General features: G+C 31.2%; 1 protein-coding gene across 1 annotated transcript in view; it reads right to left on the bottom strand.

Moving 5' to 3' along the window:
- Positions 1 to 26,682, bottom strand: part of LOC145268689 (uncharacterized) — a 1,072,728-nt gene that overhangs the window by 784,353 nt on the left and 261,693 nt on the right. Inside the window, exons 34-39 of the mRNA XM_080124201.1 lie at positions 23,570 to 23,839; positions 22,378 to 22,644; positions 21,023 to 21,289; positions 13,153 to 13,422; positions 9,582 to 9,848; positions 6,510 to 6,776 (exon numbers count right to left, since the gene is read on the bottom strand). Coding sequence (XP_079980327.1) covers positions 6,510 to 6,776; positions 9,582 to 9,848; positions 13,153 to 13,422; positions 21,023 to 21,289; positions 22,378 to 22,644; positions 23,570 to 23,839 — 1,608 coding nt within the window. The remainder of the gene's footprint in view (positions 1 to 6,509; positions 6,777 to 9,581; positions 9,849 to 13,152; positions 13,423 to 21,022; positions 21,290 to 22,377; positions 22,645 to 23,569; positions 23,840 to 26,682) is intronic.

Here is a 26,682-nt window from a genome sequence, read left to right as displayed (position 1 = left end):
AACAAATAAAAACCTGTCACTCTTCACAGGGACTCAACAATATAACTATTATAATATGCCTTGATAGAATTCAAAATAGACTTCATAATCTAGTAGGAGATGCCCTTTTCTCTTCCCTGCACCCTCTTTCTCACAGAAGAGATGTTGCGAGTCTGTCTTTGTTTTATCATTATTTTTATGGCAAGTGCTCGTCTGAGCTCCAATATATGCCCCCCCCCTCACCAAACTTTCACGAGAAACACTCGTCTAGCTGAAAACACTATCAATAATTTCCCCCATTCTTTATCTGTTCCTAAACCTAAACGTAAATTCCATGAACAAAGTTTCTTTCTTAGAATTGCACACCTGTGGAACTGTCTTACGTTTGCCTGCTTTTCAGCTGACTACAATATGGTTGTCTTCAAGTGCAATGTAAACAAGTTCTTGATGAGCCGTTCCACTTAAGTTAACAAATTTACCGAATTTCCATTAATAACGATTACTATATTGTCCAATTGACTACTGTACACTCTTTAACCCTTATCCTCCAGTGGCATCTGGGCCTTGATAAGTGGTAATGCCTATGTAACAATATATATATATATATTGTTTATAAGATCAATCTATAATAGTGATAGGGGCAATTTTTTTTCAATATCTCTACAATTATATAAATGCAACTTTGTATGTGTGTGTGCGAGAGTGTAAGTTCGTTCTTATAGACTCCGAAACGGCTGAACAGATTTTCTTTAAAATTGACATAAGTGTATAAGTCCGGGAGTGATCTTAGTTAAGTTTTGTCTCAGAATACCCCCGATAATTACCGATAATTGAAACCATTATTTTAATTTATCTATCATCGGTAAAGCCATTTTTTCCATGTCATCGCTTAACAACAATGATAGAACAACGGGCCGTGAAAATTCTACTGTGGGTAAGTTGATAGCGTTTTTTTTTGTTTTTTGTTTTTTGCATTTGTGGTTTGTAGGTTCAAACTCCGCACGTAAAAGATACACTATTTCACAAATAGATTTTAATACGGAAAACGGACTCTTCTATACTTTCATCTCTGCATGAAACGAATCAACATTCAAGAGGTTATCTCATTTGCATATTGCATTAAAAAAGTCTGATTTAATAATCAGCTCTAAATTTTTAATGGAAATTAGTAATAGAATTCTTTTTAAGTATTCTGTTTAGAAATATTATATAAAGTTGATTTATTTATTTTTCATTTAATTTATTAGTATTTATTTTTTTCATAAGTTTTGATTTCGGTTTTGATTCAAGTAATATGGATATATTTTTTTTATTTTTGAACTCGCAACTGTATAATATATAAAAAATGGATAGAATATTAACTCTATAATAATATATACGAAATCTGCAAGAATTAAAATATCATATTTAAGTGTACTTTATAACCGGGCTACACCGGGCTACATCCCTGCTGGCTTAGATAAATACTTTTGCAGTTTTAACAAAAGAGCTACAATAATATCAACAAACTTGGCCTTTTGGCCAGATCAAAGTGTAGTATCTGTTCTTCAGATGCTGCACTTAAGATAATTTGTACCAGTCAATGGAGGGGAAACCCTCTATACTGGGACAATTATTATTTTTGGTAACCAGAGTGCCCCCTATTTGCCTACTTTTAGGGGAGCTGGTTTTTACCTCACATTAAAAACGGCCTTGTGCCTAATTTGCTCAGTGGGGGAGCAAATAAATACCATCTGTTCTTCAGATGTGGCACTTCCATTTCTTGTTCCCTTTCAGTGGAGGAGACAATTTTTCATTTTGTACCTTTTCTTCACGTTAAAAAACGAGCCTAGTGTCTAACTGTCCCGTGGGGAGGCATTGTAAATAGGTACAATAATATCAAAGCATCTCGATTTACACTGAACATCTACAGAATGCCAAAATCAATATATTACATATGAAGGAGTACCCTGTGGAAGTTTTACAGGCACAGCTAGTTTTAATACAATAATATTTTTGTAATTTAATATTACATTAATATAAGCATTGGATTAATCATTAAAATCATTGTACATTAATAGTTTTAAATATTAAAAACATAACACTAATAAGAAGAGTGTATATGATACTAAATAGAGTGATAAAATATTTAAAATATTAAACATTACACAAAAAATATAAATAAGTACAATAATAAAATGTTTAAAAAATAAACACAACACGAATAAAAGTATTGCATTAATACATAGCAATAATATTTTAAAATATTTATAAAACATTACACTAAAAAACAATCATAAAGTTGGACAGATTTTTTCAGATAATCAATTACAAAACAATAAGTTACTTTAAGGTGGAAGAAATACACTAATAAAATATGTAAAATAATGATAGAATACTGCACTAATAAAAACATTGCGTGTATAACATTAAACACTAATATTTTACACATTACACTAATAATTTCAACTAAATACACTAATAAAATATGTAAAATATTAATAAAATACTGCACTAATAAAAACATTGCGTGTATAACATTAAACACTAATATTTTACACATTACACTAATAATTTCAACTAAATACACTAATAAAATATGTAAAATATTAATAAAATACTGCACTAATAAAAACATTGCATGTATAACATTAAACACTAATATTTTACAAATTACACTAATAATTTCAACTAAATACACTAATAAAATATGTAAAATATTAAAAAAACATTGCACTAATAAAAACATTGCGTGTATAACATTAAACACTAATATTTTACACATTACACTAATAATTTCAACTAAAAGACTAATAAAATATGTAAAATATTAATAAGATACTGCACTAATAAAAACATTGCGTGTATAACATTAAACACTAATATTTTACACATTACACTAATAATTTCAACTAAATACACTAATAAAATATGTAAAATATTAATAAAATACTGCACTAATAAAAACATTGCGTGTATAACATTAAACACTAATATTTTACAAATTACACTAATAATTTCAACTAAATACACTAATAAAATATGTAAAATATTAATAGAATACTGCACTAATAAAAACATTGCGTGTATAACATTAAACACTAATATTTTACAAATTACACTAATAATTTCAACTGAATACACTAACAAAATTTCAAAAACCAATGTTACACAAATAAAACATTGCACTAATAAAAGCATTGCATGTATAACATTAAACACTAATATATTACACATTACACTAATAATTTCAACTGAATACACTAATAAAATATTTCAAAAACTAATATTACACAAATAAAACATTGCATTAATATAAAACAAACCAATACACTGATAATATTTTAAATAAACACTAAAATATTTGTTAAATTAGACATTACACTAAGAAATAAATAAAAAAAACCTTATGATGAAAAACTTAAGCAGTTTATTTTAAGATTAATTACAAAACCTATTTTTAGAAATCTTGTTCATTAAAAAATGTGAAACATTACACTTATAAAAACATTTAAGGAAACAATAATAAATCAAAATAAATAAATAAATAAAAAACATTAAACAGTAACAAAAAATTAAACATTGCCGTAATAAAATATACATTTAAGAAACACAAATTAAAGAATACATTAATACAAATCTCAAACAATACACTAATATAAGCTTTTAAACATTACACTAATAAAACATTGAATATCATACGTAAAAAACATACACACTAAAATTACACGAATGAAAACATTCAAGATACTATACTAATACAAGTACATACAAGCGACAAATACTAATAAAAGCATTGTACATTACACTAATAAAAAAAAAACATTTCACACATAAAAGCATAAAACATTACACAAATAAAATTCACTAACATTGCGTAAAATCAGTAAAACATTTATAAAGACATTATTAGTAGTAAATATATTAGACATTACACTAATAACAAACATTAAACCTTACACTAATAACACATTAGACATTGCACTAATAAAAACATATTAAATATTACACTTATAAAAAAACATTAAACAGTACACTAATAAAAACATTAAACGGTACATTAGTAATAAAAACATTAAACGGTACATTAATAATAAAAACATTAAACTGTACACTAATAAAAAAAACCGCACTAAACAGTACACTAATAATAAAAAAAACTATTAAACAGTACACTAATAATAAAAAAAAAACATTAAACAGTACACTAATAATAAAAAAAAACCATTAAACAGTACACTGATAATAAAAAAAACCATTAAACAGTACACTGATAATAAAAATATTAAACAGTACAGTAAAAAAAAAAATTAAACAGTACACTAATAAAAAACATTAAACTGTACACTAATAATAAAAAACCATTAAACAGTACACTAATAAATAAAAACATTAAACAGTACACTAATAAATAAAAAACATTAAACAGTACACTAATAATAAAAAACATTAAACAGTACACTAATAATAAAAAAAACCATTAAACAGTACACTAATAATAAAAAACATTAAACAGTACACTAATAAATAAAAAAAACATTAAACAGTACATTAATAAATAAAAAAAACAAACAGTACACTAATAAAAAAAACATTAAACAGTACAATAAAAAAACATTAAACAGTACACTAATAATAAAAAACCATTAAACAGTACATTAATAATAAAAAAACATTAAACAGTACACTAATAAAAAAAACGATTAAACAGTACACTAATAAAAAAAAACATTAAACAGTGCATTAATAAAAACAATACTAAATCATAATCATACTCAGATTAAAATGTGTAATATGTTTGCTCGTGTCAATTAATAAACACTTTAAAAATTACACTAATAAAAGTTATTAAACATTGCATAAATAAACATTACAGATAATCAAATAAAAAAAATTAAATTGGCTGAAATTAAAATGTTCATAATTTACTCTATTCAACCAATTATGTAATTGCAGAAAAAGTGAAACCATAACCCTAACCCCCACCCATCTCCCGTTCATGATTATTAGGTGCAGCACAATCACGTTGACACGCCGGTTCTCGCCGGATTGCTGAAGTTAAGCAACATTGAGCCTGGCCAGTACCAGATGGGTGACCATTTGGGAAGGATAGGTGCTGTATGTACATTCTGGGAAGGTTGGGTGTGGGGCCAGCACCCTCACCCCAAAAAAAGGACATCCTTTCGCTACAAAAGCATCTACAAAGCTGTGGATGGCCTATGCCCTTCCAGGGTCTCAACGCTATGGATGGATGGATGCATGGATCAGGACCAGGCTCGTAATTAGACTAGAAGCAAGTCAGATAAACGTGGTAACAATTTATATAATATATATAATAAATACATGCAGCATTCGATTATAAAACATCATTTGTTATTTGCACTACATATGCAGTTGATGGCTAACATCAGGACCGAAAGAGGGCGAGGTGCATTCTGGTCCCGTCGCAAGCTTTCGATATTACACAAGATTGCGTTTTTATAACCGAACGATATTTTTAAGGAATTAATTCTTACTTCAATCACTTGAATCCTTTAGATTTAAGACAAACACACACACACACGCGCTTGATTATTTTGTCAGATTATTTTGTTTTCCTTTTTCTCATGACAAAACGTTCGCTTATTTACCAAAGCAGCAGCAATTGTCTTCTTTTTTCTTCTCCCAACTGATAAATAAACTCACAAGCAAACGAAGCAACATCCAAATCCGTTTTTTATGCTGCCACCTCTAACAGTGCCTTTGCATGCTTGCATTATTCTTGTATTGGAAGGGCTCCAGGTTTGTGCACAAGTGCTTCCCTACAGCAAGCACATGCAAACCATGGCCGATTATGTGGAAAATTAAATTGGCTAAAAATAGAATAGAAATAGTCATAGTTCTAAGACCAGAAGCGCTGTAGACGTGGTTATTAAATAATTCAGCCGATTGTTCGATTGGAAAAGAACTGAAAAACACAATGTGTGGAATGTTGCCGACTTGAAATATGACAGTCGTTCCAAAAGTAAAGCCTCCTAACTTTTTTAAACTCAAAAAATTGAAGAGCTATGAAGGCGTGAGTACCCTGGGGTAATTGCGCCAAATCCGGGGGGGTAATTGCACCAACTAAAAAAAAGCGCTCTTTATATATGTGGAGCATATATAACTAGTTGGCGCAATTACCCCGAACTTGGCGCAATTACCCCAAAGTATGGTACCATTAAAAAGAGCAACATTTGCGCTCAAGAATTTATTTTTCCGCAGAGTTGCCATCATTCTCAATGAACTTTTGTCAGAAATTCACTGACACATCTTTGCTTCTAATGCATGTCTTAGAGTCTCACACTGTCAATATCTACAACAGAGAGATGTAACTTTCAGGTTATGCATGCATAAGTTCAGTTATCATAACAATGCAATTTGTAATTCGCTCTGATCTATTCAGTTGGAATAAAAAAATAAAAAAAAATAGGAGGCACTACGTTTGGAACACTCCTCATATTCACACTCCGCTTTGATGAGCGTTAAATGTTATCAAAGTCATACTTTTGTTTTAGTCAACACAAACTCACCTTGAACAACGAGTTTGGCCCAAGTTGAAGTTTCGCCATAAATGCAAGAATATTCTGCATTGTCTTTAATACAGACATCACGAATAATAAGTTTTTGAACCTTTTTATCTGTGACCAATTGATACTTTTCGTTGGTAGACAATTTCTGTCCCCCTTTCATCCAAACGGGTGACAAATTCTCAGGGGACAGTTCACACACAAAAGTGGCTGTGTCTTTTTCTTGGACTCTGATTTCACTCAGTTTCTGAGTGAATTCAGCTTTGCATGCTAAAAATGTTAATGAAATTTAGTCAATTATTAAAGCTACAATAAAAATGGGTTCATTAAGGGTTCATACGCAAGACAATTTTATATTATTGCTACAAGGATTACTAGTAATCACAGAGTTAACTCCCTTTGTTTAAATAAATAAAATAAAAAGGAGTTTGTTTAGGATCATATGCAAGACATCAATGTTGTTAAAATGCATTCAAGGTACAATATTATTACAAATAAATCAAGTTATGACTAAACTATGAGGAAACTAATTTATGATATTACTATAAAGAATAATAGTCATTTCTTAAGGATAATATGACTCAAGGTATAATATTAAAGAAATGGAAAAAAAAGAGTTCATTTAAGATCATATGCAAGACATCAATATTATTAAAATGCATTCAAGGAAATGAAGGTATGATATTATTAAAAATCCAGGGTTTTTTTTTAAGGGTCATAATGTAAAATAATTTACGTTGTATGAGGTAATTATTAGGTTGATTAAAAAATGTAATTTTTTGACGTTCAACTAATATATATATATATATATAGCTAAACGTCAGAAATGTAATTTTTTGATGTTCAGCTATATATATAGTTGAACGTCAAAAAATTACATTTTTTAATCAACTTAATAATTACCTCATACAACGTAAATTGTTTTACATTATGACCCTTAAAAAAAACCCTGGATTTTTATAATATTTTTTTATAATAATAATAATAATAATAATAATAATATATATATATATATATATATATATATATATATATATATATATATATATATATATTAAGTAAAGTGATTTTCAATTTAAAAATTAAAAAAAAAAATTTTAAATTTAAAAATCAAATTTTAATTAAATTAAAAATCAGTTTCATAAGAAGGAACAACAACAAAGTCAATTATCTGTACGATCGTTTCGGAAATCCGTGCTTTTTATTTGTGGTATACATTCTTTTAAAAATAACTCTCTATCAAACCAAACTACTCTATCCAACTATATTTGGCAACTAAAAAATAGCAATATTTCTTTCAACTTAAAATGGCAAATAATTGAGACTTGCAAATCATATAAACCAGGAGATAAATTTTGTGCACTATGTACAAAAGAAACCCTAAAAATTTTAAAATATGAAGATATAAAAAATACAACCAAACTAGTAAATTCAAGACACGAGCTTCTGACATGTAATCATAAACGTTGGTTTAAATTTGATAAATATAAACCACCTTAAATCATTAAAAATTACTCATTAGTAAAAATAGATTACAATTTTTTTTTTTTTTTAAATAAATTAAGTTAGACCAATTACCTCCCTTAGACCCGTAAATCAAATAATAAATAAAGTCAATAATACATGACAATTATCTCCCCTTAAAAACTTGCAAAATAAATACTCTCTCTATATATATTAACTGTAGCGTCTGTAAATCAAAATACGCTAACAGAAACAATTTACTGCACGAGCGTCACCCTTTTAAAATTCATCATTCAATAAAATAAAAAGCTATAGCAAACATCTAAATGACTACTTTAAACACAGTTCCTGATTTCAAAAAAAGAAAAACTAAAAGGTAACTATCTCTATATATTTTTAAATCAAATTTATTATGTAAATTCAAAAATATATATCTTTTCTACTCATTTCTATCTATAACCTATATTAATTTTCTTATAAATTTTAAATCCAAACCTTTTATTTCAATTTTTTCAGATTCATCTGCCTTACTTTTAATGCTAGGTTTATTTATGGTGTCTTTTAAATTCAATAAAAATCCTCCTAAATTTGCTGATGAGGAGACCGTGCTTACCAAAAAAAACTATATATAATTGTTCTACATAACTTCATGTATACCACAAATAAAAAGCACGGATTTCCGAAACGATCGTACAGATAATTGACTTTGTTGCTGTTCCTTCTTATGAAACTGATTTTTAATTTAATTAAAATTTGATTTTTAAATTTAAAAAATTTTTTTTTTAATTTTTAAATTGAAAATCACTTTACTTAATATTGAATTAGCTCTAGGACATTTAACTATCGAGCTTATTATATATCTAAATTACAACGAGCATTTCCTGTATTTTAATTAAACTAGTAATTTCACTGTTACATTAAAATACACTTAGCTCTTTAGACTATTATTCTAATCTCCTTTAAATTATATATATATATATATATATATATATATATATATATATATATAAACGACATTATCTTTGCACCAACCTAATAACTAAGTTATGATATAACTATAAAGAAAAAAATGATTCATTAATACTGATATGTAAGTCATCTTTAAAATCATCGATATAAAATATCTACTATAAAGATGTTTAAATTCATTGACGTTACATTACTATGAAGAAATCAAGGTATGATATTGCTTTTAGGAAATTAATTTACGATATAAATATCAAATTGATTACAGATATAGAAATGTGACATTTAGCTTAGGATATATACCTGCCATACTATCTCATTTTGTTTTATCCTTTATCTTTTATTTTATTTCTTTTACCTTCCTATTTTTTTCCATTTCTATCTTAATGTATACTAAGCTAGATGTCACATTTCTCTAAATCTGTAACCAGCTCTCTTCTCTTCTGTCGAGAAGCATTAGTCTTTGTAATGCCACAGTATAAAGAGTTTCTACAAACCCCCTTTCGCTAAGATGTTCATCCTTATTGAATTAACAAATAAATTCTATCTATACTTATGTTCACTTTGACAAATCAGTATATAAGTGCATCTGCTTAGCGCGATATATATACATATATATAAAGTTTTTTAGCCACACCAACTCACCGTGAACAGCAAGTTTAGCCCAAGTAGAAGTTTCACCATAAATACAAGTATATTCGGCCTTGTCTTCGAATCTGACGTCACGAATAATAAGTTTTTGCACTTTTTTATCTGTGACCAATTGATATTTTTCGTTGGTAGACAATTTCTGTCCCCCTTTCATCCAAATGGGTGACAAATTCTCTTCGGACATTTCACACACAAAAGTGGCTGTGTCTTTTTCTTGAACTTTTAATTCACTCAGTTTTTTAGTGAATTCGGGTTTAGATGCTACAAATGTTAAGGAAATTAAGATCAGTCATAAATAAAACGAAATTAAGATCAGTCATAAATAAGACAAATTAAGATCAGCCGTAAATAAACCGAAATTAAGATCCGTCATAAATAAACCGAAATTAAAATCTGTCATAAATAAACCGAAATTAAAATCCGTCATAAATAAACCAAAATTAAAATCCGTCATAAATAAGCCAAAATTAAAATCCGTCATAATTAAACCAAAATTAAAATCCGTCATAAATAAACCGAAATTAAGATCAGTCATAAGTATGCCGGAATAAAATCAATCATAAGTAAGACGAAATTAAGATCAGTCTTAAGTAAGACGCAATTAAGATCAGTTATAAATAAGATGTAATTAAGATCAGTAATAAATAAAACGACATTAAGATCAGTCATAAATAAACCGAAATTAAGATAAGTCATAAATGAAGTTTATGAAATTCATGAGTTATGCATCTTAGAAGAAAGTATAAAATTATAAATTTGATGCTACAAATATTAATAGAATTAAAATCAGTCATAAACGACGTCCGTTGGTAAACATACATATTAAACTATTCGAGTGTGGCCTACGTAAATAGAAGGTCGTTCCACTAAAGTTGCATTGATTATTTTTTTTCTAAAAGATAAAGAATTAGCCACCTAGCTGGCTACCTGGCATTGCCTGGTCGTTTCAGATTAGGTCCACCTCCACAATTTTCTTTTAAATGACGACTTTAAACGGTTTTCGGCCATGCTGAATACAAAAATCGCCTTGTAATTTGGCAGAAATAATTAGTCATCTCGAGATATAAAAAGTTGTATTATGCATTGTATTATTTGGGGGCCATCTTTGTTACGCATGTAGATTTGTTTATGGAGCGTGCGCGCACGCACATAAAAAAGATGGCCGCCAAAGAATACAATGCATAATACAACTTTTTATATCTCGATAACTACTTACTTCTGCAAAATTTCAATGTGATTTCTGTATTCAGCGTAGTAGAAAACTTGTAAAAGTCGTCATTTAAAAGAAAGTTGTGGAGGTGGATCTAATCTAAAAAAGTACCGGCTTTACAAAGCAATAATTTGTCTCCACTTGGAATACGGCTCTGTAGTGTTTGCTGGAGTTAGTGTTCTCTGATTCTCATGAGCATCTACAGATACATCCTCCATATTCCCTTCCGCGATCCTGTTTCCTCTGGAGTATATAATCTGCTTGGATTAAATCTGCTGTCTACTCGCCAGAACATAACATTTGCTTCTGTTGCCTACAGATTATTTCATGGTTCTTGCCACACTGTAGTGCTTAAATACAGCCATGTGCTGCGGCAATACATTCACATTAAACCTTCTGTATTTGTGTTCTGCTGTCCTGAACCTGCTGCCTCGGAGTTGTGTGAATCAACATGTATCACAGTCACATTTTCGGAGTTCTCGATTGGCTAACTATTGTGATATTCCTAATTCCTAAGTTTTATGCATTCCCTTATTAGCTTAGTAGCCTCTGTCTATTGCTAACAGTTTTTTTATGACCATCTATAAATATAAAAGCGAAAATGTATGTATGTATGTTCGCTTTTTCTGTGTGTCTACAAAAGCCTTCTTTCAGAGAAGCGGTCGCTCGCTTCACAACTTTTTAAAACTTTTCATATCACATATAAATCGTAATATCTCACAGTTAACAACGAAGCTCGCCTGTCTATTTAATTTGCTTGATTTCGGGAAGATAAATATTCAATATTTGTCGCTCGCCGCATGTGGGTTAGTCTTTTTCCTATAACATCTTGGGGGGGGGGGAAAGTGTTCAGCAGTAAATGAAATCCTGCAGTCAAACTTGACCTCATTAACTCATTAAAACGAGCACCTGCTAAATCCAAGTAATTAAATAAATTCAAACGCGTTTCCGTTAGCATGTCGCAGTGGGGCAATAGTTAACATTGCACATTTTTTTTTCACAACTTTCCCTCAACGGTTCGGGTTCGATCCTCATACTTACTTTTTTTTACCCCCCCCCCACACCTTCAAACACCCGGGCAACGCCGGGTACCCCTCGCTAGTCTATTATATAAATCTCACCTGTCTTTAAACGTATGTATGTATGTTTATATGTCTGCCTAAAACTTTCAACAGAGGCGACAGATTTTCACAAGATCAATATCGTTTTGAGGCTTGACCCTTCAGATGACAAATATTGAAAAAATTGGCTGAAAACATTAATTCTTTGACCCTCAACTGGGCACTTTTCTACAGGGATGAGTTGCATTTTTCGCCTATATTTTCGAAAGTCATCCCCTCTTTTCGACTGACTAGCCTTAATTTAAACCTTTGCCACTTCTGGTTTGGCGATGGACACAATTGCAAAGACCTCACTTTTTTTTTTCACATTCTTTTCTCCCTTCGTGGTACGGGTTTGAGCCTGCCTGCCTACTATGACTTTTTTTTTTTTTTCTCAACACACATCTACAAACACCTGGGCAATGCCGGGCACCCAGGCTAGTTGTTTAATAAAGGAAAAAATAAAGAAATCGTCTATCACTTAACCGTGGCTATTGTACTTTATTACGTAACGTCAGCAGGTCACGTGACTTTACTGAAACGGCCTTCTATTTACGTAGGCCATGATCGACTAGGTTAACATGCATGTTTACCGGTTCATTTTACCATTTACAAAATTATGTATGCTCTAAATGATTAAAAAATGCTATAATATGAAAATTTTGATACATAATGCTTTTTTTTTAACTTCCAATTTGAAAACTGATGCTTTAATTATTTTGCAGTAATTAAAATTTTGAATAAATTTAACAATATTTAATATAATCTAAATATGATAGTCATCTTAAAATGTTAATAGATAATTAAACATTTTAATGGCCAAATAAAGTTTTAATTGCCAATTAAAATTTTAATTATTCAATCAAAGTCTTATTAGACGATTCAAAATTTTATATAGTTCAATTCTAGAAAAAATTTATCTAAAAAAAATTAAACTTCTAACCAAAAAAACAAGATTGATTAAAATTCAATAATTAAATTTTTGAAATATAAAAATAATTTATACTTAAAACCAAAAAGGGTCCAAAACTAAAACTCTAGAAAATATTTTTTTTTTTACGAGAATTATGATTTTCATCATGGCTAATTTTAAAAATTTAATGTCTAACTAAAAAAAAAAAAAAAGATAGATTAATTTAAATTTAATAATTAAATTTGGAAATATAAAACATAATTTGCGAATTGACATTATAATGTATAAAATCTGTTGTAATTGTAATTTATTTCATACATTTTGTCCTGCAACAAAACTCACCTCCTCCAACGACCAGCTTAGCCCAAGTCGAAGTATCGCGATAAATGCAAGTATATTCGCCCTGATCTTTAACAGTGACGTCACGAATAATAAGTTTGTGGACTTTCTTGTTTCGGATTATTTCATATTTGTCGTTTGATGTTAATTTCTGTCCACCTTTCATCCAAATCGATTGGACGTTTTCTTCGGAAAATTCACAAGTAAATGTGGCCGTGTCTTTTTCTTTAGCCCAAATTTCACTCAGTTTTTGGGTGAAGTCGGATTTAGGGACTAAAATGGTTAAAAAAAAAGTTGTTTTTTTTTAATTAAATTTAAGTTAAACGAAAATAGGATTTTTCTTCTTTTTTTTAAGAAAGGGGAGATAATCCTGGCTTACTGAAGTCGGATGTAGGAACTACAAAGTTTAAATAGATTTTTTTTTTTAAATCTTAAGTTAAACGAAAATAAGATTTTTTTTTTTTTTAGGCAGACGAAAGGGAGATAACAATCTTAGGTTACTAAAGTAAAGACTGTTCTAATTTGAAATTGTCATGCAAATCCAAAAAATGTAGTGTGTGTGTGTGTGTGTGTGTGTGTGTGTGTGTGTGTGTGTGTGTGTGTGTGTGTGTGTGTGTGTGTGTGTTTTAAAGTCTTCTAGAAGTTGTGGTGTAAATCCTAAGTACGACCGATACCAAGAAAACAATTACAGATTACTTAAGACTTCTACTGGTCATGGCTGATGGAACAAGAACAAGTTATCTCTGTGGATTACATAAAATTCCATTCAAAATTTTGTACGTATTCCAAAGCTTGACACAGGAAATGAAAAGACATGTCGTAATAGTTGCAATAATGGCAGAACACAGCGATTTACAAATTGCACAATTTCTTAAAGTCACCCGATCTTTTGTTTTTAAAGTTCACAAAAAAGTTGGAAGAAAATGATGGGAAAATTTCTCCTGTTGCCAGACGTAAAAAAAAAAACACTAGCAATGCTCTGACAGCATCAGTTAGAACACACGAGTTTATTCAACAAGTTCAGAATACCATTGACGAGAACCCCCAGAGGTCAATGAGGTCAATCGCAAAGGATCTCCGTGTCTCTGAAGCCACAATTCGATACAAGTCCTATGCGATGAAAAGAGGCCAATTTATGTCCGAGATCAAAGAAAATCGTTTAGCGAGATCCAAGAAACTCTGCATAAGTCTCAAACCACTCAAAAATGGTTAGCAAAACATTTTTCATGATCACATTATCCCCAACTTGTGGCTTCAAAGCTCTCCAAACCATAACCTGTTAGATTATTACATGTGGGGTGTTGTTGAGAGAGATGTGAATCACTAAAGATTCTGACGTTTCTGAATTTTTGATTTTGGTTATTTGTATTATTATTCATCGAACTACTGGTCTTATCTTGAGTGTGATTTTTCACAACGTTTTGGTCGTTTTGTCCGCAAGGACCCATGGCGCAGTGGTAAAATCAATTGTAAAAAAGTGATATTCTCCTGAAGGCTGAAGGTTTTTTTTTTTTTAATTTTTTACACAGTGATCACAACTTATCAAGGCCCGGAAGCCACTCAGGGATAAGGGTTATTGCAAGTACATTACGTTAGTGTGGAGATTTGATGAAGTGTTTACTAAAGGGGGCGGTTCATTAGGAATTTGTTAACATTGGACTTGAAGACATCCAAGTTGTAGTCAGGTGGGAAGCAGGCAGACGGAACAGAGTTCCACAGGCGTGCAGTTCTAAGAAAGAAGCTTTGTTCATGGAATCCGTGTTTTGATTTAGGCACAGATATAGACTGGGGGATATTTTACACAGTGGATTCAGCTAGACGGGTGTTTTTCATGAAAGATTGGCGAGGGGGGACCAGAGATTGGAGTTCAGATGAGCACCTGCCATGGAAATAACGATAAAACAAGGATAGGCTCACAACGTCTCTTCTTCTGTTCAATCCTCAGTGTGGGCAACCGAAAAATACATTTGCGAATTACTTAGGACCTCTATCCAGTTATGGTGGAACAAGAGCATGCTACCCCTATGAAGTAAATAAACGGTTCCGCTCGAAATTCCGTCCAAATTCCTGAGTTCGACAGAAACATTCCCGAGCTTGACAAGATACACCTGAAGAAGGTCGGAGGATATATCGACCGAAACGTTGAGAAAATCAATCCCAAGATGAGAACAGTATTCTGATGAATAATAATAAACCAAATATTCTCTGAAAGCATCAATGGTCAGAGTAATGGACGACATCGATGTGGACCATCTTATACGCTGTTGCTGCTGCCAAAAGTTTAGACTTCGAATAGAAACTGTGATTGAAGTGGAGGGAGATTTCATTGAATGAAATTATTAAATAAGAGTGTCACTTAAGCACTAATATCTTTTTCTTTTTTTTTTTTACATGGGGGTCACACTTATCAAGGCCCGAAGGCCACACAAGGATAAGGGTTATTGCGTGTACAGTAATCAATGATATAGTATTGTAGTAATCATTAGTATTGGGGGTTTTGATAGAGTGTCTTACTTAAGGAGGCGGTTTATCAGGAGTTTGTTTATGTTGGACTTGAAGACGTCCAAGTTGTAGTCAGGTGGGAAACAGGCAAGCGGAAGAGAGTTCCACTGGCGTGCAGTTCTAAGAAAGAAGCTTTGCTCATGGAATCTACGTTTGGATTTAGGCACAGATAGAGAGTGGGGGAAATTATTGACAGTAGTTTCAGCCAGACGGGTGTTTCTCGTGAAAGACTGGCGAGGGGGGAACGAGGTATTAGAGCTCAGACGAGCACCTGCCATGAAAATAGCGATAAAACAAAGACAGGCTCGCAACGTCTCTTCTGTGGGAGAGAGGCTGCAGGGAAGAGAAAAGGGCATCCCCCACTAAACCACAAAGTCTATTTTATACTCTGTCAAGACAGGATAGGCTGTTTTTAGCAGCTCCTGCCCAAATGTGGCAGCAGTACTCCATCCTTGGGCATACTTGGCTTTTATAGAGATAGAGAATTGCATCAGTAGTGAGATATCTTCTGGAGCAGTAGAAGGATCCCACCATCTTTCCCACCGTTTTATTTAATTGCATACATAATTTAGTATGATTGTTTGTATTTTTATTATCCTTAAAAATGTAAGAAATGTTCTTAAACACCAGACGCACTCTGTATATAAAAATATGCATGGAAATTTCAAATCTAAAAATCCCTCTATATATAATGCCTCGACTAAGACCAGAGACTGTTTTTTGTCACCGTTTGAAGTCTTGTTTGATTAAAACAGTAGATTTATTGTAGCGACTAATGGTAATTTTGTTTATCCAAATTGAATAAAATAATATTTTGCTCTTTTTATTGAGCACTATCAGCAACTTTATGAAATTCAATGATCTCTAATTTGCGATATTTTTAACCTTGAACAAACAAATATATGTGTGTGTGTGTGTGTGTGTGTGTGTGTGTGTGTGTGTGTGTATTTGTATATTACAAGAAATTAAAAAAAAAAAAATCAGAATTTCGAATCAAATAAACTAAAAACACAAAATATAAACCTGAAAATCAAAGAGTTTTATCAGCCAAAAAATAAAATATATTTAAAAACAAACATGTTATCATACAATATAGACGTCATATTTTTCAAAAAGATTTTTTTTTAATTTGGCTTTTGTTATATTTTACTTGCAAATTTGATATTTTATTTTATCACATGCCTTTAAAGAATGCACGCATGCATCAGGTGATAATCAATATTATACAATACTGTCATATCTTATAGTATGACAATTCAGAAAAATATACGAGTAAAAAGTGTATCTCATCATTTCATACGAAGTTAGTTTTCTTATGATATCTTGTTTTATCACATGCTATTTAACAAATAAGACATGCATTAAATGATATCAATACAATACTATGCTATTATCTTAATACTATAAAACAATATATTCATACAATTTAATGGGAATAAAAAGGATACACAACAAAAACAATACATTACATTCATGAGGCACAGAAAAAGCAATAGAATAATTAACTATTATTTTATATCAAGGGCTACTGTGACAAGATGATGTATTTTTCTAGTGCTGCATTAATTCATTAATAAATTCAAGAGTGGCGAAAACTCGAAGATTTTCATGCAGTATCAGGTTTTCTTTTAAAGTGATGAAACTTTGCCGAAATGCTATTTAATTTTAAATAATTTCTAACTAATCAAGACATTCTAACATAAAGTGGGGCCTGTGGAAATTCCACAGTGGCATCTTTCATATGCAATATATTGCTGCTGAGCATTTTGTGGACGTTCAGCGTGAATGGAGACCCCACGATATTATTGTAGCCCTTTTGTTAAGACTGTAAAAGTATTTATCGAAGTAATCTGGTTAATGTAGTGTCAGAATATATCTGGTTATTACGGTTTATCTCCAATATCCTTATAGCAGTCTGTGACATATTTACATTGCATGGATGCCTGGCACAAACAGAAACCCCACAATATCATCAACAGAACAAATACTACTCTTAAATAAAAAGTGTATCTCACATAATTTCATGTACTAAGTTAGTTTTCTTATGATATCATATTTTATCACGTGCTATTTAACAAATAAGACATGCATTAAATGATATGAATGCGATACTATGCTATTAACTTAATACTATAAAACAATTCATACAATTCTATGGGAATAAAAAGGATACACAACAAAAACAATACATTCACAGGAGAGAGGTAAAAAAAATTAAAGAACGAATGGAAGAATTAATTGATTAACTATCATATTTTTCTTAGATTATGGATTTCTGTGAAAAGATGTATTGGATGGGTTAGGGTTATTATTCAGAATCCTAGTCTTTAATTGAAGTATAAAAAAGAGCAATATATATTATTATTCAGGTTATAGTTCAATAAAAATAAAGATATGATTCCTCATATAAAAAAAACAATCTACAAGTTCTTTTTGTCGAAAAAATACACTATAATTCGCCACACAAAAAATCATCTTCAACAAGTTTAACCCAAGAAGGTGATATCAATATTATACAATACTTTTTCATTAATATTGTCATATCTTATACTATGACAATTCAGAAAGATTTACAAATAAAAAGTGTATCTCACATTGTTTCATACTAGGTTAGTTTTCTTATGATACCTTATCACATGCTATTTAACAAACAAGACATGCATTAAATGATATCAATATGATACTATACTATTATATTAATACTATCTAACAATATACTCATACAATTCTATGAGAATAACAGGGATACACAACAAAAACAATACATTCACAGGACAGAGATAAAAAATAAATAGAAAGGAAGAATTAATTGATTAACTATTTTTCTTAGATTATGGATTACTGTGAAAAGATGATGTATTTTTCTGGTGCTAAAAATAAAATATGTCCAAATATAGGCAAGAATTTCTATTTTAAAAAATGGCTAAAAATTTGCGTTCTGCAATGCATTAAAATTCCCCACACGTGAACAGAATTTCTTTTGTTGACGTGAACTCACCTTGAACAACGCATTAAATGATATCAATATGATACTAGGCTATTATCTTAATAATATCAAACAATATACTCATACAATTCTATGGGAATAAAAAAAGGTGTACGCAACAAAAAACACAAGCAATACATTCACAGGACAGAGACAAAATAAATAAATAAAAAAAGAATAGAAAATTTAACTGATAAACTATTATTCAGACAGTGTTAAACTTGAATTGGAAAACACATCCAACCATTAACCGTCTGTATGGTCGGTTGCCCAGGATCTCTTCAGTGTTAAGAGAACGAAGAACACAATATGACGGACATTGATAGGAAAGAAAAGGATGAGGTCGTTAGTGATGTGGTGCTGTTATAATGGTCAAGGCTTAGAATGCACTTCCATTCATAGTTCCATTCAGTCTCGAAAGACAAAGGATACCCCGTGTGGGGGCAGCTGCGCATGTAATTGTGAGGCAAGGGTTGCGCAATCACCAACCACACCTCTCATGAATCGGCACTGTTTGGATCCAGTGGCAAGGAGAAGTTTGTTTGTTTGTTTATTCAGTTTATTGGCCTATCAACAGCTGCATGGTCATTTAAGGCCAAATAAGTTCATTTTTTTTCTTTGGATGTCTTAGTAAGGTAGGTGTTCTTTATTTTCCAGTATGTCAAGGTAAGATTGGAGGAAGGTCTGTAAGAGATTTGGGTTGAAAAGTTCTTTTTTTTTTTTTTTTTTTTGGTAGATTTATACTTTGGAGGAGAGGTTTACCTCTTTCAAGTAATTTAGAATTGTTTTTTCATTTATTTTTTCAAAGAGATCTTTAATGTTGTTAATGCTGTAGTGTTTTTGGCGTAGGGGAGCTAGGTCAATGCAGTTAATTAAAAAATGTTTAACGGTGTAGTTTTCTTGGCAAGGTAAGCATTCAGGTGGATTTTCTCCTTTTAATAGGAATGAGTGGGTGATATTTGTATGCCCTGTTCTTAATCTTGTAATGATCACTTCTTCTCTTCGGTTTAGTTTAGATTTGGGATTCCATTCTCCAAGTGTAGGTTTGATTTCTTGTAGCTTGTTTTTTGTATAAGTGTTCCATTGTTGTTGCCATTTTGTTTTGATATACAGGTTTATGGTTGGTTTAAAGTCAGTGTAGGGGATTTTTATGTTGGAGATTTCACAGTTTAGTGACTCTTTAGCAGCTAGGTCAGCTTTTGTATTCCCTAGGATGCCAATATGGCTTGGGATCCAGCATAGGATGATTTGGCAAGGAGAAGTGCTAGACAACTGGAAACAATGCCGAGATAAGCGGAGAGCACGTACAGCACCTGGAAGTCCCAAATGGTCACCCATTTTAATACTTAGGTTCAACATTGCTTAATTTCGGTGATCCAGCGGGAACCGGTGTGTCAATGTGATTATGCCGTATTGTGCCGAATGCATTAATCGACTGAAAGTTATATGGAAATCTGCCGTCAGAATAGATCGAAAAAAAACTTATTTTTAGAGCCGTAATCGAGACGGTGCTGCTTTATAGTTCATCAACATGGACTCTCAGTAAAAAAATAAATTGAAAGTAAATTAGATAAAACTTACACTAGAATGCTCTGGGCAGTGTTAAATTAAAACTGAAAAACACCCACTACCATTAGCCGTCTTTATGGCCGGTTGCCCAGGATCTCTTCAGTAATAAAAGAAATAAGAACACGATATGCAGGATAGCGCTACTACCAATTTTTTTTTTTTTTTTTTTTTTTTGCTCAACACACACCTCCAAATACCCGGGCAATGCCGGGCACTCAGGCTAGTATCTAATAAGACACGCATTAATTGATATCAATATGATACTATGCTATTATCTTAATACCACCAAACGATATACTCAAACAATTCTATGGAATAAAAGGGGTACACCACAAAAACACAAGCAATACATTCAGAAGACAAGGGTCAAACAAAATTAAAAAAAAAAAAAAGAAAATGGAAAAATTAACTGAAAAACTATTTTTCTTAGATTATGGATTACTGTGACAAGATGTATTTTTCTAAAAATAAAATATATCCAGAAATATGTAAAAACTTTCGGTTTTGGAAAATTACTAAAAAAAAATAATTGCGTTTTGCAAAGTTCAGTTTTGCTCAAAAATATATTGTAATCACTATGGCTATGACAACAGCATATTCTTTTCGTTGTTTTGACTCTTGAGTATATATCCGACACAGTTAGACACACTTAATCAATAAAGAACCACATCACTGGATATAAAAGCATATAAGATATCAACGGATACACACTCGAGAGTCAAAACAATGAAAAGAATATGCTGTTGTCCTAGCCCTAGTGATTACATTAAAATTCTCCACACGTGAACAGATTTTCTTCTTTTGACATAAACTCACCTTGAACAATAAGTTTGGCCCAAGTTGAAGTTTCGCCATAAATGCAAGAATATTCCGCACTGTCTTTAATACAGACATCACGAATAATAAGTTTTTGAACCTTTTTATCTGTGACCAGTTGATACTTTTCGTTGGTAGACAATTTCTGTCCCCCTTTCATCCAAACGGGTGACAAATTCTCAGGGGACAGTTCACACACAAAAGTGGCTGTGTCTTTTTCTTGGACTCTGATTTCACTTAATTTTTTAGTGAATTCAGCTTTGCATGCTAAAAATGTTAATAAAATTTGGTAAATTATTAAAGCTACAATAAAAATGGGTTCATTAAGGGTTCATACGCAAGACAATTTTATATTATTGCTACAAGGATTGCTAGTAATCACAGAGTTAACTCCCTTTGTTTAAAATAAAATATAAAAGGGTTCATGTAGGAAACCAAGTTGTGACTCAACTGTAAGGAAACTAAGTTATGAAATAACTATAAAGAAATAATGATTAATTAAAGATAATATGCAAGACATCTTTTTAAAAAATCTAAGGTCTACTGTAAGGATGTTTAAATCCATTCAAGGTATGATATTTATTAATAGAATGAAAAGAGGTTCTGTTAAGGGATTCATATGCAAGACAATTTACATTTCTCCTACAAAGGTTACAAGTAATTACGAAGTTAACTCCCTTTACTTGAAGAAATAGAATAAAAAAAAAAAGGTGCAATATTGTTAAAATGCATTCAAAGTGCAATATTACTATAGGGAAATGAAGGTATCCTATTACTGCAACAATCCAGGTTTATTAGGCATCATATACAGAGAAACTTATGTAATAGCTATGAGGGATTAACTAATTGCAGAGTTAACTAACTTTATCTTAAAATAGAATAAGGAAATCAAGTTATGATATATTTATGCAAAAATTCCTATTACTATTGAGAAGCGCATTTATGATATAACTACGAATAATCATTCAATTTTATGACATAGTTGTTGAAACAGCTAGTTACAGTGCACTGAATTTTTTAGCAAAATAAATTTCTATTTTTCATAGAATAATTTTTAACATGAAATCAAGAAAAAGGTATATCCAAAAATATGTAAGAATTCATTTCTTTGGAAAATGACTAACATTTTGCAATGTTCTAGTAGTTTTATACAATATTATAATTTCTAATTCTACACGTACAAACCCAACTTGAATAATGAGTTTAGCCCAATTCACACCATATTTTAATTGTACCCTAATAAAGCTACAGAAATAGGTCGATAAAAGATTCTATTGCTACAACCTTGCTTTCTTTACAATATCATTCATTAAATATACACATAGTAAGTTTTTATTTTAGCCACACTAACTCACCGTGAACATCGAGTTTAGCCCAAGTTGAAGTTTCACCATAAATACAAGTATATTCGGCCTTGTCTTCGAATCTGACGTCACGAATAATAAGTTTTTGCACTTTTTTATCTGTGACCAATTGATATTTTTCGTTGGTAGACAATTTCTGTCCCCCTTTCATCCAAATGGGTGACAAATTCTCTTCGGACATTTCACACACAAAAGTGGCCGTGTCTTTTTCTTGAACTTTTAATTCACTCAGTTTTTTAGTGAATTCGGGTTTAGATGCTACAAATGTTAAGGAAATTAAGATCAGTCATAAATAAACCGTGTTCATCATTACAACGAGAAAAGGTATTGTCCATTTATGTATAAGAACCGTTTGATAGAATCATCACCTAAAAAATATGTGTTAGAAAGAATATGTGTCAAACTATTTATGTTATATAAACACTCCCGTTTCATACAGAACTGTCAAAAGCATAAATGCCAATCTCTCGGTCTATCTATCTAGATATTGAATCGCCTCTCAAAGTGTATTTATATGTACTCTCTCTCTCTCTCTCTCTCTCTCTCTCTCTCTCTCTTGTTAATGTCTCCATCCCATCTCTTCTCACAATATGAACATCAACAATATGAACATCTCAACAATATGAACATCTCAACAATATGAACATCTCAACAATATGAACATCTCAACAATATGAACATCTCTTACAATATGAACATCTCAACAGTATGAACATCTCAACAATATGAACATCTCAACAATATGAACATCTCAACAATATGAACATCTCAACAATATGAACATCTCAACAATATGAACACTCACAATGAATATATATAATAACTAGCATCTCTTCCAACAACATGATTAAGACTCTAATCTCTCACTAAGACTCTTACTCTTCTTATGACATGAACAACAAAAGAACGTTCATCATCTTAAGTATAATAATCGAATCTTTAAAATACAACATATATATATATATTAAATTCCACCGCCATATATATATATATATATATATATATATATATATATATTAAGCTTAAATATTAGAAAAATATTTTTTCTAATCAAAAAACGAATAAATCACGATAATTTTTTAAATATAAAAAAAAATAATTTTCGAATGGACATTATAAGGTATATATTCGAAACAATGTTAATTTAGTTGTTCACTTTTTTCATTCCGCAACAAAAACTCACCTCCTCCAACGACCAGCTTAGCCCAAGTCGAAGTATCGCGATAAATGCAAGTATATTCGCCCTGATCTTTAACAGTGACGTCACGAATAATAAGTTTGTGGACTTTCTTGTTTCGGATTATTTCATATTTGTCGTTTGATGTTAATTTCTGTCCACCTTTCATCCAAATGGATTGGACGTTTTCTTCGGAAAATTCACAAGTAAATGTGGCTGTGTCTTTTTCTTTAGCCCAAATTTCACTCAGTTTTTGGGTGAAGTCGGATTTAGGGACTAAAAAGGTTAAAAAAAAAGAAGTTTTTTTTAATTAAATTTAAGTTAAACGAAAATAGGATATTTCTTTTTCTTTTTTAAGGAAGGGGGAGATAATCCTGGCTTACTGAAGTAAAGACGGTTCTAATTTGAATTGGGTGAAATCGGATTTAGAGACTACTAGCAGTTCAGCCCGGCTTTGCTCGGGCCCTATGTACTGTTCATAACTTGCCCTAACTTGAATTGGTCAAGTCGGATTTAGGGAATAAAAAGGTTAAAATAGATTTTTTTAAAAACTGAATTTAATTAAAATACAATTTTTTTTATGGAAAGGTAACAATTCTGGTTACTAAAGTATATAAAATTCTAATTTAAAATTTCAATTGTTAATGAAAACAAAAAAAAGTACTTTTATAAAAAAAAAAAAAGAAGACTTTAAAAGAGTTTGCGTTATCGCAACTGTTGCTTGCTATTGACTTCTCAGTGGCAGCAACCATTCGTCTTTATGAGAATTTAGGTGGCAAAAAGCCTTCCCAAGGTTCCAGTACTCTTTTCATGCATCTGGTGGAGATCTTGTAAATGCTTCCCCCACCCCTTGAACCTTCCATTCTCCTTGACCCTTCATGCCTATTTTATGTAGTTTAAGTTGAGGATGACTTTGTTTTGTTTTTTTGGGGTCTTTTTTTTTTTACATAAGCGTCACCACTTATCAAGGCCGATCGGCCACTCAAGGATAAGGGTTAAAGAGTGTAGAGTAGTCAAAAGGACAATATAGTAATCGATAGTAATGGAAGTTCGGTAAATTTGTTAACTTAAGAGGAACGGCTCATCAGAAACTTGTTCACGTTGGACTTGAAGACAACCATATTATAGAAAGCTGGAAAGCAGGAAAACGGAAGACAATTCCACAGGCGTGCAGTTCTAAGAAAGAAACTTTGATCATGGAATCTATGTTTAGGTTTAGGCACAGATAAAGAGTGGGGAAAATTATTGATAATATTTTCAGCTAGTCTAGTGTTTCTTGTGAAAGTTTGGCGAGGGGGGGGACCATAGATTGAAGCTCAGTCGAACACTTTCCATGAAAATAACGATAAAGCAGAGACAAACTCGCAACATCTCTTCTGCGAGATAGAGGTTGCAGCGAAGAGAAAAGGACATCTCCCACCAGGCCACGAAGTCTATTTTGAACCCTATCAAGGCAGGACAAGTCTTTTCTGGTTTTGTGTGGGTTAGGGTTTAAAAATTTATTTATGGGGAGACAAAATTAGGAATCCAAAGCAAAATCTATCAACTGCATCTCAAACAGAGCCTGAGATGCAAGGGGTTATTGTGAATTTAGGGAGAGGTTTATTGTAGACATTTGATTGTGTGGGTTGCAAAAATGTAGGGATTTTTATACATGGAGGAGAAAACTAGTAATGGAAAAAGGAATTTATAAAATGGTTCTTGAGAAAAACATCCAGACTGAAATTAAAAACGTTCACGAATTTATTCTAAGTAGGAGTTCATGCCCATGCAAGAAAAACTTTAATAATTATTTAAGTCTACTTCCTCTTTTCCCCTTTTTGGGCTGTTTACTGAAGGCATAGCATGTTTGCCAAATTCCTTCTAATTAAGATTTAATTAACATGCAATAATAATTAGAATAATGCAACTAAGTAGTCTACTTCCTCTTTTCCCCTTTTTGGGCAGTTTACTGAAGGCATAGCATGTTTGCCAAATTCCTTCTAATTAAAATTTAATTAACATGCAATAATAATTAGAATAATGCAACTGAGTAGTCTACTTCCTCTTTTCCCCTTTTTGGGCTGTTTACTGAAGGCATAGCATGTTTGCCAAATTCCTTCTAATTAAGATTTAATTAACATGCAATAATAATTAGAATAATGCAACTGAGTAGTCTACTTCCTCTTTTCACCTTTTTGGGCTGTTTACTGAAGGCATAGCATGTTTGCCAAATTCCTTCTAATTAAGATTTAATTAACATGCAATAATAATTAGAATAATGCAACTGAGTAGTCTACTTCCTCTTTTCCCCTTTTTGGGCTGTTTACTGAAGGCATAGCATGTTTGCCAAATTCCTTCTAATTAAGATTTAATTAACATGCAATAATAATTAGAATAATGCAACTGAGTAGTCTACTTCCTCTTTTCCCCTTTTTGGGCTGTTTACTGAAGGCATAGCATGTTTGCCAAATTCCTTCTAATTAAGATTTAATTAACATGCAATAATAATTAGAATAATGCAACTGAGTAGTTTACTTCCTCTTTTCCCCTTTTTGGGCTGTTTACTGAAGGCATAGCATGTTTGCCAAATTCCTTCTAATTAAGATTTAATTAACATGCAATAATAATTAGAATAATGCAACTGAGTAGTCTACTTCCTCTTTTCACCTTTTTAGGCTGTCCAAAAACCTTCTAATTATAATTTAATTAACATGCAGCAATAATTAGAATGACGCAAGCGGCTAGTTTACAATTAAATAGAAATTTTTTCACCCAAAATTTTTTCACCCATCGTCTAAAACCAAATCTAATAACAAAGTTATAGTCAAGATTGTCTCCATTTTTGTTTACTTCCGGTTTCTGCTGTCCATTTAGCTGAATAACTAGACATAACCAAGCAGAAAAGAAAGCCATTCTTAACATAAAGAAAAGTAGGGAGCTTGTGCATTATCTGTGAGGAAGATAATCATTAGTCAGAAGGGACCACATCTTGCTTGTCAATGTCATCCCGTTTACAGTGCAGAAACCCAAAGTCAGAAAGAGCAGAGAATCTTGACTAGAATCAAAAACTACTTTAATATGCAAATTTATGAACTCAAGATGAGAACAGTAGTCTGAATAATCCAAATATTACGAAT

This window comes from Euprymna scolopes, chromosome 44, assembly GCF_053919585.1.
Source record: "Euprymna scolopes isolate OS-2025 chromosome 44, ASM5391958v1, whole genome shotgun sequence".
Lineage (NCBI taxonomy): Eukaryota > Metazoa > Mollusca > Cephalopoda > Sepiida > Sepiolidae > Euprymna > Euprymna scolopes.
Note: the sequence above shows the minus strand (reverse complement) of the source record. Positions and strands in the feature narration are given on the sequence as shown.